We start from the raw sequence: 20,301 nt of genomic DNA, 5'->3' as shown, positions 1-20,301 counted from the left end.
GTTAGTTTAGCAATACCGAGGTAACAGCCTCGAGACACAGGGGAAGCCATTCAGAAACTTCCTGTTACATTTATGTAAGTGGCAGTCAGTTGGGTTTTATCTTCCAAGCATCCGCCGTCGAGGCTGCAGCTCGGCAGCGGGCAGCCCCGGTCCCCTCGGCAGTGGCAGGCACCAAATCGCCGCCACCCGGCTCCAGGATGCCTCTGTTGTAATGCTGCCAGCCAGAGCCCGCGGCGCCCGCGGGCTCCATAAGGCTGCAAGCTCAGCACTGGGCACCCGTGGTGGGCTGGGAAGCCTGCCCGCCCACCCGCCGGCTGCCTGCCTGCCAGCCATTCTGGTAGAAGGGAACAGAGACACCACCGCCCCCCCGCCCTCCGTATGAACAGTAGCTGGCACTGAGCGGCACGTCTCAGTCTGGCATCGCCAAGTTAAGGTTTTCAGTGGTTCATTCCAAAGACAGTCACGGCAAAGTGTGCCCGACGCACGGTCACTGGAGCCCCGCTGGTAACAGAACGAGCGGACCCTCCTGTTCTCCTTCTGAACCGGCTTTCCGGTGCACACTCCCAGGACTCCAGGGGCCAGGCCTTTGGCACACACCCCTGGTGCACTCCGGCTCCTTCCTGAAAACCTTTCATTATGGCTCCCTTCGTTTGCAGGCCCTTCTGAGGTAGATTTCCAAACTACGTGATTGGAAAAGCGAGCCACCCGCTCATAACTTGTGTGCGCTGTTATTAAAGTCGTGTCCACTCTTAAATGTTTTCTCAAAGGCACACCTGTTAATCTGTCCCTTCTCCTGAGACGGCTCGTGGGTGTCAGGCCTGCAGAGGGAGAGATGGTGCTCCAGCTGCTGGGGGAAGGGGAGGAGGCAGTGCAGAGCCCTGGCCCTGGCCCTGGCACACAGACACGCTCATGGGCTGTTTATGGGAGGGAGGAAGGAAAGCCTTGAGTCCAGTGTCTGCTGCCCAGGAACCCTCTCCGACCTCTGGGGCAGGCGGGCATCCTGATTGGCCGCTTGAACGCCCCTGCTGTCGGGGCCTACCAGCTCTGGCCAGCCCGCTCCGTCTCTGCGGGGTCCTCCCGCGTTCAGCTGGGCCCCGTCTTTCTGCACGTTCATGCAGCCATTTAGGGGTACAGATGCGATCCATCAGCCAGCACGTGCCAGCTGCCTAGCCAGTAGTTCTCTCTTGCCCGCAGAAGTGGGATGAGGGGCTTCTGCTGACTCCATGTTGAAATCCTGAAAGGCTCATGTCCGCTCGCTCTACCACCTTGTTCCCTCCTTACCCGGCCGCAAAGCACACCTTTTTGGTCCTCATGCTTCTGCTAGTAGGAACTTCAGAGAAACACTCACCGGTGTTCAGAGGTGATCCATCCACAGGGGTGAGCACCGCCGCTTCTTCAAAATCATTCTCAGGAAAAGGGGCTGGGGGATGGATCTCCTGCATGTCCAAAACCAAAGCAGAGGTTAAATGATGCAACATCCTTATACCATGGAGGGATGGTGTAGAAAAAATGATGATTCGGAGAAAAAAGTGTGCGTGGATGCTAAGTGGCAACCAGAATGTGCAATGTGATCACGTTAAAAACAAAAATAATATGCAAAGGTCTGGGAAGGTACCTGCCAAGGTGTTTACAGTGCTTTGCGCCAGCCTTTCCTGCTCTTTTCTTTTTTCTTTCTTTGCAGTGTCTCATTTTGCTATGTTGGCAAGTGTTGCTTTTAGAGTAAGAAAAAGTTTAGACCCTGGGTTCATTTGGCGTGCCCTTGGCTCCCGCTGGCCCCTTGATTGCATTGTCCTTTCTGAGAGCTCCTGATTCAGAACGGGCTACTGGAGTATTCTCAAAACCTCCAGAGAATTTCTAAATTCTACTGGAAATCACTTGCGGGCCACAGGTGAATTATCTTCCTCTGGTCCCCTTTTGAGAATATGCTGGTTTTTTTTCTATTGTTCAGTCCCTGGAATCTCCTGCCAGCCAACATTCCCCCAGAGCCCACAGACTGTGAATCTGACCGCACCTGGCCTGTTCCGCAGGCGGTACAGAAGGGACTGAGCAGGAGAGTCTGGGGGGTTGGGCCATCTCCCCACATCCCCTGGCTTCTCTACTCGTTAGGGCCTGAGGAGGGTTTTCCTGGAAAGAAGAGGTAGAAATGAAATGGTGGGGGCTTGGTTTGGCCCACTTGACTATCTGCGTATGTGACAGCTGGCAAAACACTTTTGTTTCATTCTTACGTTTGACAAACGGCAGCTCATGGACTCAGGCTCTCCTGGTGACATTCTAACTGGTGTGTTCCCCTCAGTTAGGTGCCTCTAAGACCCTCCCTCTGGAGAGAGCTCCCCTCAGGGCCACGTTGATTTCCGAGATTCCATCCCAGATCCCTACTCCTGAGCTTCCTCTTTCTTCCTCTCTGTGCAGGTTTTCTTTTTGGTATTTTCTCGTTCCTGGCAAGTCTTCTGATTTAGTCCTGAATGATAGCCTCTGACCCTTTCTTTTCCTCCTTACAATTGTTGTAGATGTCTAGATGTCTGCTTTATTTGTATTCCACCTGTTCCAGACAGATAGCAGCCAGCTCCAAAAATACATGTAACCAAATCAAAGTGGAAGCGAAAATGTAAAAGTGAACAAAAATACAGGCCGGGAAAGGGGGGGTACATCTGTGGGTGAGATTTTTCACAAAGAGGATTCTGGGTTTGGCTCTAAATCAGGACAAGCTTAGTATGGATATGAATTAAAACAAGCTGGTTGCTTGGGAAGAACCTAACTATTCCTTTTAGGGAATTCTTCCTCATAAAGCGCGCCTTGTACAACGCTGCCTGTGGACAGCAGAACAGCCGCTATTCAGGGAGCTTGAGGAGGAAAGCCGGGGTGCCCCTGTGCTGGGGAATCTGCTCGTGTTGAAGCCTCTCACACGTTTGGTGGTTGAACGCGATGTTTCTGAAATGTTCTTGTGTTGGGTGTCGTGTGTTAGGGACTGGAGACATGAGGGGGGGGGGTGTCAGGAATGAGGAGCCCCCTGACCTCCTGTCCAGCCTGGGGAATGCCCCAGTGCCAGAGGCTCCTCGTAAGCAAGCAGCTCTGCCACGACGTGCCCAGGCTCACTTTTTCAAACCAGCAAATGTCTGCTCTCTGTCTTAGGACGGTTTTACTTAATGAACAGGAGGCAGTCGGTGTGGGAAATCACACTGTGCTACCCTTTTGTTATCAACCGATTTATATCTCCAAATGCAGATTTTTCTCCAAAGAACTTGTTTATCTCCGTTTTGGGGGGAAAAATCATATTGTAGTGTAAAATCATAAAGTTCAGCAAATGCAGATAGGAACTGGCATGTGAGAAAGCCCAAAATTTCAACCAGTCCATGAATTCAGGGTAAGTCACGATGCAGAAATACCCAGAAGCTTCACAGTTATGGGGAGCTGAGGGGCCCAGCTTCTCTTTCCTTTAGTACGTAGGCAGTGGGGCTTGCTGCCCTCTTCATTTATCCATCAGCCCGGGGCTGGCCATATGGTTGATTGCTCACACTATCACTTTTGAGCGTAAAAGGGGTACCCTGTTGAACGTGGACAACGTGTAACCTGGAACTGTCCCAGCAGACTGGGGCGCGGTGGGGGGCCCTCACTCCACCTTTAGTGTTCTCGGTCTTTTCATTTTTTTTCCAGTATTCTTTCTGATTGCTGGAAAAGCCCTTGTACTGCCCTCCACAGTCATGTCCTCTTTAAACCCAGTCCCCTTTCAAGATGTTGGGCCTGGGAGCATGGACAGGCCTGAGTCCATCGACTCGTCGCCTTGACTCACAAGACTTGCACAGAGCAGAGGAGGAGGATTTCATCTGAAACAAGAAGCGTGTATGAGCTGTGTAACTCTGACATCAGACCGGGAAAGCACAAAGCAATTAAAAATAATTAATGATTTCTGAATATCAGCCTTCTCCATGCAGTTTTAATCTAGTCCTCATTTAAATTGGAAGATGGACATTTAATTATCAGTATTATGAAATTCATGATTTATATATTTCATCCAATTGGATAAAATTTCTGCCACCAGCTCTTCATCTTCTTACAAAAAAAAAAATCTGTATGTTTTACAGTGTGATCATTTAAAAACTCCGCTGCACATCAAACAATTGTATACATATTTTCCTTTCGTTTGTAGTGGTTACATTACTTCTGTCATTGAATTGGGGGGGGGGGGGAATCTCACCTGGAAAATTGAACGTAAACCTAATACTTTAACGACCGCAAAGATGGCCAGGTTGGGAAATGAAGGCTCAAAGACCAAAACAATAGCAGTGCTTTGAGAAAGACCAGTTGGTTTGTTTTTTTTCCCCTGTGTGAGATGTTCTAACCAATAGAACATCCCAGTGTTGATGGTACTCTGCAGGATTTGTGCCTGCGTCTCCCACATGCATGCCCACGGTCTCCTCTTCCCCCGTGTATGGGTGCGTGTCAGCCGTGCGTGGGTTAAGGGCCAATGTGTCAATCACCACAAATGAGGGGACTGTCTTCCAGTGGAAGCCCCCACCTAAAAACGCCAGGCAACCTTCGTGTCCCCAGGCCTCCCCCGTGGCCTTTGTCTCTCATGGGCATACTCGCGTGGCTTATGCGGCCTTGTGTTCAGAACCTCGCTTTCCTTCATCCTCCACTGAGGATTTTCAGAACTTCCAAGGACTGGTTGGAGAAGGTGGGGCCGGGGGTGCAGGGTGGGGGAGAACATGGAGGGGAGGGTGGCCAGGATCCAGGAGAGAAAAATCCCTTTGACGCAGCCATAGAGACTAACAGATGGGGGAGATTCCTGAATGAAGCGGAAAAAAAATATAATAATGGTGCTCAAATCAAGGAGGAAATAAGTCATTTTAAAGGCAAATAAATTTTTATCATCACCCCTAACAGCCAAGCGTCCCTTGTCTATCCATCTATTCTTGCCCTGACTGACAACAAAATCGAGCACAAAGAAAAATATAATAAGAAAAAGAAGAAATGAATGGGAGCGGATGGGGAATTGATCGCATAGTGTATTTGTATATCCTGATGTAGAAGGTGCGGTTGACAGGTGGCCAGGTTTGCTCTGTACACAACCATGTGTGTGCTGTCAGGCGCACGCACGCTGCCTTGTTTCGATTGATGAATTGCCTGCTTTCTTGATTAAACCTTCCGTCACTTAAGAAACAAAAAGCCTGTGTTTAGATGGCAGAGTGGGACATGTCAAAAAAATCTGCCTCCTTTACCTTTGTGCAGATGTTGGGCACAGACTGTAACATGTATTATTAAAATGAATGTGGCATTTACTGTGCATTATTCCTTTCCTGGGAGAAAGGACTATAAATTATATGCTAATAATAAGCTTTAACCCTTTCGAAATGCAGAAGATTTAAGAGTGCAAATATCCATGTAGGCCTGGCTAATTGGATGTGCTCTTATACATCCACCGTGATGGCTGTGTCACCAGAGTTAATGAACAGCGTGTGCGGGCAAACACACAGGGCGCTTGGGGAGCTCTCGCCTCCTGGAGGTGCTCCGCTCTGCAGGTGCCTCCTCTAGGATTTCACAGAGAGAGCGAGAGACCCCGAAACCCCTCAGCTGGGCTCGGGATCATCTTACTTGGGATTAAGGACGGATCTACAGCCATGGCGAGTGGCCCCGGCCAGTCTCCTAGAGCTGAGCATCGCGGGTGGTCCTCTTCTGACTTTGCTGCGTCCCCGCGTGGGGCTGGCCGGGCTCAGGCCCGACAGAACCAGGCATCGGTGCCTCACACTTACGTGTTTCTCGTCCTTGACCTGGCTCGTCTATCCTCAGTCCAGTTGCCCAGGTCACAGACTCCCCTCCCCAAAGTAGAACTCTGCAGAGCAGGCCTTCGTGCCTGCCCCATTCCACTGTGTGCATTCACACCTCGCTTGCCCGGCATGGAGGCTGTCGGGTACCCAGCCTCTACTTTGCCAGTGCCTTGTCTCTGCTTCTCTTCCCCTGTGCCCCCAGCCTGTGCTGCTCCTGGGTCCCTCAGCTTTGTCTCTCTGTGCATTTGCCCCTGCCAGAGTGACCTACCTTCTCTGTGGACCCGTCTTTGAAGGCCTGTCCCCAAACTGCCTCTTCTGCTAAGCTTTTCTGATTCTCTTCCATCTGGGACTGCTCCCTTCCTGGTTTGTTGTTTACTCCTAGACTGTTTTTGCGTTGGAGAGATTTCACCTGTGAGCACTTGGAGGCAGTAAAGTGAGAAAGGAGGCTGCCTTCCATCTTTTTTTTTTTTTTAATTTTTATTTTTGAGAGAGACAGCATGAGCAGAGGAGGGGCAGAGAGAGAGAGAGAGAGACACACAGTATCTGAAGCAGGCTCCCAAGCTGTCAGCACAGAGCCCAACATGGGGCTTGAACCCATGAACCGTGAGATCATGACCTGAGCCAAAGTCGGATGCTTAACTGACTGAGCCACCCAGGCACCCCATGCCTTCCATCCTTTCTGAATCAAGGAGATTATAATTAAACTACGGCAAAAAAAAAAAAAAAAAAGGTGGTTAACTCCTCTCTTCATTTAGCAGACACTGAGAGCTTCTGTGTGCCCAGCCCCGTGTTCCCTCCCAAGGACAACGGAAGCCCATGGAAGGAGGTTCGGCATGTGACTGAGGGGACACTTGGAGTCAGAAGCACATGTGGCCATCACACGGAGCCACCGCGAATGGCCACACAGGTTGCCCCCCCCCGCAGCACATGTGAATGGTTCCCCACCAGGGCTGTGCCAGAGCATGGGCATAACACTGCGTTACCTTGGCCAGTACTCCATGCCAGGTGTTCATACCTGTGAAATGATTCCGTAACGACTGCTGCCTTCCCAGCGTTGGTGTGAGGACCCGGGGCACGGAAGAACATTTTGTAAATCAGGAAGCAGTACAGCATTGTCCCTTCTCTCCATACTCCCCTGCCCTGCAGGGCTGCAGTCAGAACAGGAGCCAAAGATTTGTTGAGAATGATCACTCGGGACACACTGGCTCTTGCCCAGCCCGGTCTTTCATCGTCTTAACCCGCTCTGTGATTTTATACGTAAGATCGCTTCTTAGTAATCAGAGTGCTCAGAGAAAATCTCTTCGTCAATCCAAAGTTGCAGTAAAGGCTCCCAGGCATGGCTCTACTGGGCTCCCCCTGGAAGCTGACACGTTTGTCATGCAACGTCACTTAGAAGTGGCCTGTTTTCTGTGGCTGGCAGCCCACGAGCCCTTTCTCAGGAGGGTGATGGAATGATGGCTTGGGGCAGGAAGGAGAGAACTGGCTGGCAGGGTGAGCCAGCAACTTCTATAAAATCGTCCAGCGTGCCTTTGGTAGTTTTTGTTTGTTTGTTGGAGGAAAAAGTATGTGGGGTGGCGGGGGCACCGAGGGGGCTGCTTTCTCTCAGGCTTTCCTTTCTGCCTTTCCTGTGCTCCGTGAGCAGAAGAAAGTTAAAGACTTTTTCTAGTTTCGTCATTGTGAAAAAAATTTTTTAATTATTAGGTGACAGATACTCCGGTGCCCTTGAAGGGCTGCCCCTCTCCCCCCCCCCCCCCATTGTGCTTTCATTCTCTTTTTGGTTTTTAAGCAAGGCTGAGTTCAGGCAGGCATTGGTTTAATGGCCCACACCCCCTGCTTAACCCCAAGGCCAAAGCAGCCACGGGGCGGCGGGAAGAACCAGGGCAGGAGCCGGAAGAGCCAAGTTCGGGCCCTGATCTCCCACTGACTAGCCCCGAAATGGCAGGCGGAGCACCTAGCCTTCCTGGATCCAAAGTCCCAAACCTCCGTCTCCGTCATTGCAACAACAGCATCCATAATTGAAACAGAGCCATCTCGCAGCTCATGTTTCCTGGAAGCTTTCTGTGCCTCCGATGTGGTCTCGTATCGGAGGTGGCAGCGATCGTCCCCACCCTCCGAGGGCTGAGGACACCGTGGGAAGGAGCCTTGTGGGGTTTACAGATTTGGTGCCCATGATGTCACCGGCAGGAATGTGTAGCTGTTGTCCCAGACTTCACGGGCTTTCCCTCCAAACACTGCCTTGACTGTGGAGCCCCCGAATGCAAGAACAACTGGAGAAACCCCAGCTTTCTGACACCTCTCTCCCTGTGTGTCCCTCTCCCGTGTCTAGTTGTCAAGCAGGAAGGTGCCTCCCTTTCCCTGTCGTATGTCCCCTCCTGGCATTACCGTGCCTGGGAACCCGTGGCAGCGTCCCTTCTGAAGGCCTGGTCCCAGAAATGCGGGAAAACCGAGGGAGCACACTAATCCCCTCTCTTCATCTGCCCTTGGCATCTCTTCAGAGGTTTGCTCTGGGGCAGGTGAAGTAGCCTGGCTGAGCCAACACGCAGCCCTGCCGCAGGCCGGCTGATCCCAGAGCAGCCTTTCCTTTTCTAGCTCTGTCTGCCTCACGGTAATAGACTGTCGGCCGAGAGGGGAAAACGCCGTAATTAAGGTAACTTCTTTAATTTAAACACATTTAGGGAGCTGAAGTTGTTTTTGCTTTTATTAAAATGGATTATATTAATTTATTTTAATAATACCTAACCCTCCGCCAGCACTTAGCATGTACAAGACTCTGTAGTAAGCACCCTGCACACATTCCATCATGTCATCCCAACAAATCCTTATCAGAAAAACCTTGCAAAAAACCTTTAGGGCTTCTACCGTTACTATTATCTCTTTTATTTTATTAATGCTTTTTAAAAGTTTATTTATGAGCACAAGCCAGGGAGAGGTGTAGAGAGAGAGGGAGGCAGAGAATCCGAAGCAGGCTCCAGGCTATGAGCCATCAGCACAGAGCCCCATGCAGGGCTCGAACCCATGAACTGTGAGAGCATGACCCGAGCCGAAGTTGGACGCTCAACCGACTGAGCCACCCGGGCACCCCTATTGTCTCTGTTTTGTAGGCACGGCACAGCTGCCAGTGTTGCTGAGCTCCCATGCTCGAACACATCTCTCTGGTAAACAGATTTGTCTTATCTTCATAAATATTTTTATTTTACAGATGGGGGAAACATGAGGTTTTGAGAATTACTACAGTTAATACTCCTAGTAAGGGGCAGGGCTGAGATTCAAACCCAGGTCTCTGATCCAGCCGCTAAGCTCCAAGTCCCTGTGCCAGAGAGGCTGCTCCATGATGCATGTGACCCTTTGCCTCCCAGCGCCAAACTGAGGTTGACGGCAGCACCCACCCCTAGAGTGAAGCAAGCTGGGACACACTTGGAATAGGTGGTCTCAGCATTGTTTAAATCTCAGATGATTCCCTGGACTGTCCTCTCTGGAACCTCATCAGAGTGAGGCCCTTGACACGGGGCGGATCACCGCTCCTGAGTCCACAGGGCATCTTGAATGGTGGGTGTGGCCTCCATTGGCTGTTGCTGGACAGAACAGTGAAGGGATGAGGTACAGCCCTCTCGCTTCGGCTAAGCAGCCTGAGGCAAGGAGCTTAACTTTTTTGTGCCTCGATTTCCTAATCTGTTAAATGGGGATGACTGGTTTGTGGTGAGGCTTAGAACCACAGCTCGTGCACAGAAAGTCTCCGTAGATGCGTTGCTGCGGTTGTAAGTATCCCATTGCCCCTTCTTCCCACTGCTTCTCTGGTTGCCCCTTCTTCCCAGTGCTTCTCCGGTCTTTCCCAACCAGGAAAGGGAATATTCCAGGAACCTCCTCCCCCATCAGTAGGTGGCACTGCCACTGCTCTTGCTGTTGGTGACCTTTGTCTGGGGACCTCTGGGGACCTGGATACCCCCTTGCCATGGTCTTCTCTTAGCCCTGTGGTGAGAGTGGGCGGCCCAGACCCACCCCTTCACTTAATTGGGACGGAGCCTTAGCAGTTCTTCCCTCCTGCCCCAGGGGTCCTGGACTGTCCCCACGATGGGACATTTGTTTGAACTGACAGTCACCTTAGCACCGCCCCTGGTTTGTAGCTTCCTTCTTTGGATGGGAGCTCCTAGGATGTGCCCAAGCCCGAGGTGACTGACCCCGTGCGTCTCTGTCGGCGCCCAGCCCACGTTCCCCTCCTGCCCTGGTCCGGCTCCCCGAGTTCTGCCGTGGCCACCAAGCACCAAGCTTCAACCTTGCTGACTTACGACAGCAGTCACGGGGTCACACTCCAGGTTGAACGCATTTAAACTCCTGACAGCTTCATGAGTGAAGTCGGGGGCATTTGACAGAACCTGGGAAGAAGTTGGACAGCCACGGAGGATTCCGGGGTGAGGTCAGAAGTTACCCTTCATCACACTATATGAGCATCATTACTTTTGTGGCAGAACAAGTGCATTCACTTGCTCACATTAGGACAAAAGAAATTCTGATATTTTTTAGAACAACAAAGCCACCTTTCCTGTGGACAGAATACCTGAGTCCATTCATTGTGGTGCATTTGGGGTTTTGTGTCCTGAATATTTCCCCCTCTTTTTATTAATGGCCAATGGTAGTCTTGACCTGTTTATTTAAAAAAAAAAAAAAATTCTCTGTGCTCCAGTCTATATTTCGATGGAATATATTTGTCACATCTCCCAGAGAAAGAGGCTCCTTATTTCCCAGATTTGTCTTTCGATTGCCTGAGACCATGAGTGATGCGAAAGTCTAATTCAAGGCTGAGATCCTTTGTCAGAGAGAGGTTTCTCACGCCTGACTTGTTTTATAGCGTGAACGATCTCATGATCCACTGGCCAGACAATATCCATAATTTTGAATGAGAGAGTAATGCTTACCTCGTCGGCCTTAAGCATTGCTTCTGGTGACACACTTAGAGGTGCTTAATCGCTTGCTACCTAGAGGCAGTAAACGCACCCATCTTGATGTTCCGTTACCCTGCGTGTTTACCTTAAGTGCACCCTGCGCTAACAAAACGCCCACGTCACCCCTGCTGGAAGGTCCTTTGGCTCATGAATCACAGAGTCTTCCTTCACCCTTATTCTGCCAAAGTTGGGTGTGCCTTTTGTAGGCGTAAATGGGTAGCTTCTTTGGTCAGAAGCCTCTTGGCTCTTTATGCTTCTTGTGAAACTTTGGCCATCTGATTGGTTTCCCAGTTCTAAGAGAGTTGATCTGTCTTTGGTCATAACATCTCGTTCAGTGCTGAGTTCTCTGCTGGAGTTCAGGGTCCCTTCTGGAATGCTGACACGATGATGCCCCTCATTCACTGGGATGGGTCTAACGCCCAGCCCAGGGCCCTGGGGCCAGGAAGCTCTCAGTGATACTTGTTGTTTGAGCTATTCTCGAGATTTACCCTTTCCAGAAGCGTGACTTCGGCCAGTTTATGTGACATTTCAGTTCATTTTCTGTAATTTTGAGGATCAGAGATAATGTACATGAAGTAAGTACCTAGGACTGAATTTGTGCCCAGAAATTGTAACAGGTATGACTGTCACAAATACTGTTATTCCAGCGAAGTGCTGCTCATTATTCTGGAAGCACTGGGCTTACCCTGCAGTGTGACATCCCCTCCCCCATAAAAATGCGGTTGTGGGAGGGAACAGCTGCTTCACTAAGGAAGAACCAGAAGGGAACTCATACCTTCAGGGACCCTGCCAAATACAGGGGACTTTTTGGCGTAACATAAAGCAAACCCTCCATGCTAGCCCTAAAATCAGTCGTTGCTTGAGATGTTAGTTTGCTGCAGGGTGAACAGTTTTTTTTTTTTTAATGTTTTGTTTATTTCAGAGGGGGGGGGGCAGCGTGAACAGGGGAGGGTCAGAGAGAGAGAGGGAAACAAAGAATGCGAAGCAGGCTCCAGGCTCTGAGCTAGCTGTCAGCACAGAGCCCAACGCGGGGCTCGAATCCACGAACCGTGAGATCATGACCTGAGCCAAAGTCGGACGCTTAACCGAGTGAGGCTCCAGGCGCCCCTACTGGGTAAACAGTTTTAAAGGAAACTTCTCACCATTGAAATCAGCCTCTGATCCTCCCTATCCCTTCTCACCCAGTTAGCTCAGATTGAGAAAGGATCATATCTGTGTTCAGCCCTTGAAACGGTTTGACTTTGTCTTTGCCATTTGGTTTGTGGCTTTCTTTCCTGCCCCTCCTATCCCAGGACCCTGTAGGGAAAAAGGGCCCCAGAATCCTTACACAGCTGTGAGCCAGGGCTTGGTTTAAAGGTACATAAGAGTCCTACCACCCACCGAGCTCATCTCGAAGTCCCCTGCTCCAAAGCGCACTGCCAGGCCACAGGCCCCCAGGCTCTAAGTCACTATAGCCTGGCGACACAGCCACACCAGGCATCCAGGGCACCCTCGCCCTGTGTTTGAGAGAAGATCAGACAACTTTCCTTGATGTCCCCATCATATGGGAGGACACCAGGCCTATCTATCGATGGTGAGGAACTGTTCCTTTCTTCAGGCTACATTTTTTTTAAAAAAGATATTGTACCTTTTATTTGGATTTAATGAGGACAGACATTTTAATCAGAGGTTAGTCATTTATTTTTGCAAACTATTGTTTTGATTCATCATTTTTGCAGATAATTAAATGGTTCAGTTGGCGCAGTGTGTCTACTTTATTAAAACAGGTAATTTTGAGAAAAAAAAGGGATGCTATTTTTTGGATCACTGCACAAGAATTGCTTCTATCTTCATCTTTGAGCATAGTTTCTCATTGCTTTGCCAGAAGGCTCTCCTGTTCAAGCATTTGGTGTCCCCTCGGGTCTGGAGGGGCTTGCCCTGGGGTGACTGGGGTGTTAGCCACTGCGCCCTTTGAAACGGGAGAGGAAGAGTCAGGTCTGCACTGTTCCCTTTTAGAAAGACTCTGGGGTTTTAATTGGATTGGGGGAAAGAGCCTACAAGTTAGGAACTTGCCAGAGCTGCCTCCCTTATACTGAAAACAGATTAATTGTAGCCCTCACAGGGGGTGGAGTTTAAAAGTCAATTACTGCTTTTCGTATTCTAATTTACACACCTAAGATCTGAAAAAGTCTGTCACTTAGTGTGAAACTGAAAAGGTTAACGTTACTAGTTTGAGTATACCTGTGTCTTTTCATGTGTAAATGCTTTAGCTACACATATTTGTATGTATGCAACTTGTAGCTGCAAAGCTATAACATAACTCCATCTGTGAGCGAGACTCCTTATGAAGAGTAACCTTTAAAAGTTAGTTCCCTTAAATCCATAATGGCTTAGACTGCCGTCCTTTGTCTTGCAGTACAATCCACTTGTAGGTACCATGGCCGGCCCCTGCGGAGCCTGGGGACCGCTCCGCTCCGGGGTCGCGAACCAGTAAGGGAATGGCCCTTTGGGGGTCAATTTTTCCAAAACAAATTGCTCATGACATTTGCTTTCTTTGATTTTTCTGTGTTTGTGTCCTGCATCCGTTAATTCACTCATTAAAAGGATTTATTTTAGGTGGACCAATTAAAACTTTGGAAGCTAATTTTTTGCTGAGCAGCGCAGACCTCTGAAAAACACAATTTATAACACGGCTTCTGCCCTTTTCCAGCGAGAGCTGTCTGATAGAGCCGCAGCCTCTGGTGCTCCAGGAAGTGCAGAACCACTGTTCTTTGTCCTCCCCTCCGGGCGCGAAGCCGCCGCGTGGGTGGGTTTCTCCCAGCCTCCATTGTTTTAAGGTGAACAGCCAAGTCTGGAAAAGTCCAGCCCAGGAGTGGCACCCGCCGCATTTGTTTGCTCGCATCAACCCCGTAGTTTAATTTTTTTTAATAGGAAGCTGCTGTGTAGTTTGGATATTTAAACAGTTATTAACCGAATGACAATTAACAGATTGCATAGACAGATTTTCTTTTGAAAACCTCTGAAATTGAGTACAGTTTGCAAAACTATCACGGCATAGTAATGACAATGAATTTTGATTTCCCGGAACTGATATTAGACTCCTTATTAAACTATGTGCATCTGCTTTTAATTTACTCCAAATAATTGGAAAATGCAATGAAGCTTTCCAATTAAAGCACGGCTTTATGCTGTTTAATAATACCCCCATAATATTATAGCTTATGAAGTGACAGGTGAGTTGGTGTATGAATAAAACATAAAGGCAGCAATAAGGGACAGAAAACCGGAGACAGTTGTGGGGATTTTAAATGCTGGATGTAATTTGCATATATTAATCTCTTCTTTTCAGCCTTATCAGGCGTTCTTCAGTATTTGAAGTTAAAATAGCGTTGACAGGCGGGAGTGCGCTTAGTTTTTTCAAGGATTTATTACTTGTATAATTTCTGATCTTTAATAAGCAGATATGACTGATCCTCATAGTTCTATAGAAATCGGTTAATTGTTCCAGATGGCGTGTACTGATTATGCAAAATTACTTTTCACACCATTTTTTTTGTGATGGAGTTTGGAGTAAAATTAAATTTTTTATAGCCTTCTTATCATGCTGTTTTACAGTGGTTTTTCCACAGAAGTTGAATTTAATCTACTATATTACATTGACCAGCACAGTTATTCTAATGTAGCATTTTGTGATTTGACAAAGAATAATAGAACACATTGCTCATTGTTCATTACTGTGTCCCTAATAAAAAGGAGCTCCTGTGTATAGAACATAGCTGTTATTTATGAAGAATGCCTAATTCATACAGTTAAAAATGCAAAATTGTACTATGAAGTAGTTCCTTTTGGGGAGAGGATATCTGAGAGAAGCAAATGGCCATAGGCATGCCGCTACAGATTTTACATGCTGAAGGAGGGGTCCTCTTTAATGAGCAGACTCTTTAAATCGTGCTACTTGCTTTTTCTTTGAAGGGGGAAAAAGGGCCAGATAATCTCATTCTATTAAGAGAGGTGTCATCAGTTGACTTGTCTTGATTTACATAATCCCAGAAGCCTTTCATAATTGAATAGCATTTATAAAAGGTGGTTACACTTTGGTGTAAAGTATCAAAAAAAAAAAAAAAAAAAAGTCCAAAAAGCCTCAATGATAATTCGTCTCTCTAACATTTCCCAAAGTGTTGATTTTCACAAAGCATCTTGTGCCGGTGTCAGATCGGAGCCCAAGTCACAAGTCTGCTACCAGGTGACGTTGATCTGGGCTTATCTGTGTCCGGGCTCTCAGATGACATTCTCTGTAAAGTTCAGCTGGTGGTAAGATATGAAGGACTGAGCAGATTCACTCCAGAATGAGATTGTGGGGCTGTTATCTCGGTGCAGGGGCAGATACAGTGTCCAAGGGGGTGCGAGGAGATGGATTTTCCCGTTGCACCAAAAAATCCTGCCTGGGTGTGTGGTATTTTATATATAGCAGATCCAGGACAATATGTATATAATCTGAAATTTAACTTGTTTTCAAAACACATCTCTGCATATTATTAAGTCTTATCGGGACTTTTGTAGACACAGAATAGAGATTTCTGTTCTATAGTCACATCCCATGTGCAGACACACTGACCCAGACCTTTCTGTGGCTGGCTCGGCTACTTGCTCCAGGTAGGACAGTCCTGCTCATCACCCACATCGGCCGCCCACAGGCCTTGAGAACTCTTCCTTGCTCGAACTTGACTTGAGGTGGATTTGGATCTGTTTAAAGAGTTCCATTCCCTTAGCCCCCCGGGGTGTCAAACTTTTTTTTTTTTTTTTTTTTTAATATTCTTCCACATCAGCACTGATTGCTCTCCACAGAGGGGTGCCTGGAGTGGAAGCAGGACCTCACTAATACCTCCATGAAACAGACAGACATAAGGTCGTGAACCTCAGAACTCAGAGGGTGGCTGTCCGTCTGGGTCTGTTGGCGCTGAGGCATACAGGACAGCGGTCGCTCTCTGGGAGTGTGAGATCTGCCCCCACCAGTCCAGAAAAAGATTCAGTTGGATACCCAGATGTTACCGCCACCAATATCCTATAGATTTCACTGTGTCCACCTACTCCTTCCTGGCTTCAGAGCACCTTTGATTAAATCCTATTTTGGGGGCGCCTGTGTGGCTTAGTCAGTTGAGCGTCCGACTTTTGCTTAGGTCATGATCTCGAGGTTCGTGGGTTCGGGCCCCGCGTCGGGCTCTGTGCTGACTGCCAGCTCAGAGCCTGGAGCCTATTTCAGAGTCTGTGTCTCCCTCTCTCTCTGGCCCTCCCCTGCTCACGCTGTCTCTCTCTCTCTCTCTCCTAGAAATAAATAAAAATACTTAAAAAAAATAAATAAAATAAATCCTATTTTGTATCTAGTCCAGTCTTGAAGGAATATATTCTATATATTTGGCTACCTATAGTTCGAGGATGACTAGTTAAACCAAACATAAATGTGTTCCAGAGCCCAGAGCACTTCAGAAAGGCAGTACTAATGTATTCACTTGACCTCCTAAAGTACTTCCCAAACTTGAAACCTTTCACATACCCTCTTTGGTAAACTCAAAATATATTTTTGTGAGAATGAAAATTATATGAAAAAGAGAATGCATAAATCAGACATGATTAAAAATATTTGTTCTAATGCAGTAATAATTTGGTAGTAATGCTTTCATCAGTATAGCTTAAGGCTACATTAAGTGGACAGACTTTATATGGATTCTCTAATTTTAATCTTCAAAATGCTATCTAATGTCTCATTAAGACTTGCATATAATGTATCTTAAGTACAGTCATTAAATATAGTTTAGGGAGATTTATGTTCAGATATTGCTTAAAGATGTTTTAATAGGCCCATTTACTCTGATGATATTAATGAGCTCTTAATACAGACTAAGCTTCTAAAACTAGTGCTAAAGACTCCAGCCTGAACACAACAACTTGGAATTAGTGTCTGATTTGGACAGTTGCCCACAGGTCAGCCCTGCTAACATTCCAGGGTCGGCACAAGCCCCTCTGATGAGCCCTGAGTTCTGGAAAAGGGTCTGCTCTTCCTGCTTTGTTGTTCTGGCTTGTTGACCCCGAGGACTCCCGTTTTTTTGCACGTCCAAATGCAGTCCTTTCCCCCAGAAACCATGCACAAGACATGTGCCACTTTGGCCAAATTGTACATCTCCAAGGTCGTTGGAGCGGCGTGGACGCTCTTTGCGGTGTCGCTGGGGCACAGGACGGTTAAAGGAGGCCTTTGCCGTGCTTCCCATGTAAGCATCTGCCAAGTAAGGTGTGCGCAGTCTGGCGTCGTTATGTGAACAGCTTCGATCTGCCATAAGTGAACTGTAAAAGGTCACAGGGGTGTGCTCGCATCTTTCGGGCCTTCGTAGTGACTGGAATGTACGTAATAAAGCGGTCCTGCTAATTCAAAATTGGAAAGGAAAAACCCAGCCCCGACAGCAGTTTCTGTGAGCCCCGTGCTCATGCGTGACCAATCCCCAGGCCCTACTTTCAAACGTGTCGCAAAAAAAAAAAATCTGTGTCGATATTTCCTTTTCTTTCAGAGAAATATTGAAAAGCACGATTTTTTTTTTGTTTCTGTTATTTTAAGGGAGAGGAGGGAAAAAAAAGAACCTATGAGTTCAGAGACTTTTCTAATTACTAAATTGGTTTGTTATAAAAAGATAATAGCAAATTTCTTCTTTTCATAATTGGACATTTCTTCCCTGTAGGCTAATGCACGCACAGCCCGTGCATGCACAATAAGTTGTGCTTTTGAAAAGCCATAACTAGCTAATAACAGCTACAGTGTCATCAGAGAGTAATGGTGTGCTGATTAGCATAATTAATGACAAATGGTGGTGCGGAATTGGTGGATTGGTTTAGCGGATGATGAATGCGGGGAGGCCCGGGCTGGCGCCTGCCAACTAGGCCTCGCTGGCTGTCAGCCCTTCTGTTCTCACCGAGGCAGCCCTCATTAGTCACGATGGGAGGTGCCAGTTTGTATTCTGTTTGGAGCACAGAAAACTTAATAATCCAAGCAAATGTGGCTCTCCCTTTTTCCTCAATTTACTCACAAAATTCTCTACTCGCCCGTTTCCATTGTGGCCGAACCGTGAAGACACAGCCATCTCTAGATGCTTCCACGACACTTGAAGGGGAAACAAGAGGCACACGGTCATAGACACCGCACTTTCCTCCGCCCGTAGATGGATTGCTCCCGTTACGAGGACTTCTGCTTCGTGGGCTCTGTTTATCTGAGTATTTATAAGGGGAAAAGAGATGAACTCAGGAAGCCATACATTCTGTCCTGAAATAAGACTAGCACATTTATCTCTGACTTGATTAATCAGACCTAATTTGCATTCTCAAATGAGACTGATAAAAATGGATTTACCTTTTAACCTTTAGAGGGGGAAAAGTACTTCTCTGCAAGATTTCTGGGGCTATCTTTCCTTAACCGATAAGAAGCAATTCCTTTATCAATAAAGATGAAAATCCTTAATTTGCATTAGTGAATGAGACTAATTATTATATAGTTAATTAGCATCTGGAAATGAGGATTATCTTAATTACAAAGCACAATTTCCCTAATAGCTACAAAACTGTAAGTTTGATCCGTGTGGAAATTGGTAACTATTATTATGTAATTAGAGATAACATTAATAGTGCAGAGTATTTAGGCATAATTTGCATATGCAAATGTAATTTACCTGAACCAAGCAAGTGGACCATTAACGATTGGAGTGTGATAGAGCTGACTGAAAGTTCTAGAGAGCCGAATGGTATCCATTATGCCAAGTAAGTTACTAAGTGGTAGAGCAGGTAGGGACTTTTTGTGTTTGGAAGGTCAGAGTTTAAGAAGAACCAGGAGCTGGAGGGTTAAATAATGAAGCCAACTGATTAGGAAAGAGCTGGCCAATGGATGTGGGGGCGAGGGGGGATGGTCATGGAGGAGGGCACTTGTGGGGATGAGCTCTGGGTGTTATATGGAAACCAATTTGACAATAAACTACTTGTAAAAAAAAAAATCTTAAAAAAAAGTTGGAAAAAAAAAAAGAGCTGGCCACATGGTCCTCTCCTTGACTTTTATCCCCTCAAGCTTCTCAACATGCCTTGAATCTTAGATGTATTCTCCCTACGTATGTTAACATTTCTGAGTATTGGGTCTGTCTTACAATTGATGTGTACTTTTAAAGCAGTTATACACACCCATGAGCATAGCAATTTATGAAATTGGTAGTGCAGTTGACAGTTCTTGGGGGGAAATTCCGAGCTCTCTGAATTTCATCTGTATGACTCTGGACTCAGAGATGTGCTTCAGCTACATATCCTCTGGTACCCATCCATGTCCCTCCTTCAGGCTGTAGCCGTGTTTCCCGAAAGATGGGGTGTGTGCCCATGAGGGAGTATGAGATGTGAATGGCCTCTTTAACTTTTTATTTCACCCATAATAGCATATCAGTGGAGATCATCATTTAGAGTAAGATTAAAGCAGGTATATTAGTGAGTCTTTGGGTTACGCTGCAGTAACACATCCCCAAATTGCACTGGAGTATGATACCGCCATTTTGTATGTCATTCAGGTTCCAGGCTGCAGAGTATGGGTTGGTGGGGTCCTGCTCTCTAGGTCTTCTCGTTCTGGGACCCAGGCTGAAGGCAGCCCCAATCTGTGACACGCTGTTGTTAGAGTAGAGGGGAAGAGCAGGAGGCCCAGAAGTAACACCCTAGAAGCTTCTGGTCAGGCATGGCAAAGCCTTTAGTCCAGCAAGCACAGTGTGCAGTAGTGGGTCCTCTTTCCCAGGAGGCCCTGACCTTCCCATGGCGCTGGGTGGGGATGGTCAGACTCTCACAGAAAAGTGAGAGCACTTACACAAAAATGGTGGTTTTGAGTTTTAAAGAATAAGTTTCAATGAAAATAAGAAAACAACAAGATGGCAATAAGTACATACCTGTCAATAATTACTTTGGAGCATTTAGTCCATGTTCATTGAATCAAAAGACATAGGGTGACTTAAAAGATAAAAAAGAAGACCCATCGACATGGTGCCTTACAAGAAGCTCATTTCAGATCTAAAGACCCACACATACTGAAAGTGAAGGATGGAAAAAGCTATGCCACACAAATGGAAATGAGAAGAGAGCTGGAGTATGATACTCCTATCAGATGAAATAGACTTTAAAACAAAGACCGAACAAAAAGACAAAGAAGGTCATTCCATAATGATAAAGGGGTCAGTGCAAGAAGAGGATGCAGTGCTCGTAAATATTTATGCACCCAACATAGGAACACCTAAATATATAAAGCAAATATTAACAGACATAAAGGGGGAAATTGACAGTAATAGAATAATAGGGGGTTTTAATACCCCACTTACATCAATGGACAGATCATCCAGACAGAAAATCAATAAGGAAACACTGGCCTTCAACAACAAATTAGACCAGATGGATGAAATAGATATACACAGAGCATTCCACCCCAAAACTGCAGAATACACATTATTTTCAAGTGCACGTGGAACATTCTCCAGGACAGATCACATGTTGGGCCAGCAAACAAGTCTCAGTAAAGTCAAGATTATGAAGTTATATCAAGCACCTTTACCGACCACAATGGTATGAAATTA

At 47.0% G+C, this 20,301-nt stretch overlaps 1 protein-coding gene across 3 annotated transcripts in view; it reads left to right on the top strand.

The window, feature by feature from the left end:
* MVB12B (multivesicular body subunit 12B) overlaps window positions 1-20,301 on the top strand; it is a 192,179-nt gene that overhangs the window by 111,532 nt on the left and 60,346 nt on the right. The window contains exon 8 of one of the 3 annotated variants that reach the window (XM_039229629.1): window positions 17,793-17,948. The exons of the other annotated variants lie outside the window; for them this stretch is intronic. Within the exon in view, the coding sequence (XP_039085560.1) occupies window positions 17,793-17,827 (35 nt within the window). The 3' untranslated portion in view covers window positions 17,828-17,948. Of the gene's footprint in view, window positions 1-17,792; window positions 17,949-20,301 lie in introns of those variants that run through there. 3 annotated transcript variants of the gene reach the window in all.

Source organism: Hyaena hyaena, unplaced genomic scaffold (assembly GCF_003009895.1).
Source record: "Hyaena hyaena isolate Hyena2069 unplaced genomic scaffold, ASM300989v1 scaffold_38, whole genome shotgun sequence".
Lineage (NCBI taxonomy): Eukaryota > Metazoa > Chordata > Mammalia > Carnivora > Hyaenidae > Hyaena > Hyaena hyaena.
The sequence above is the reverse complement of the archived record's forward strand: the minus strand, read 5'-3'. Positions and strand labels throughout refer to the sequence as shown.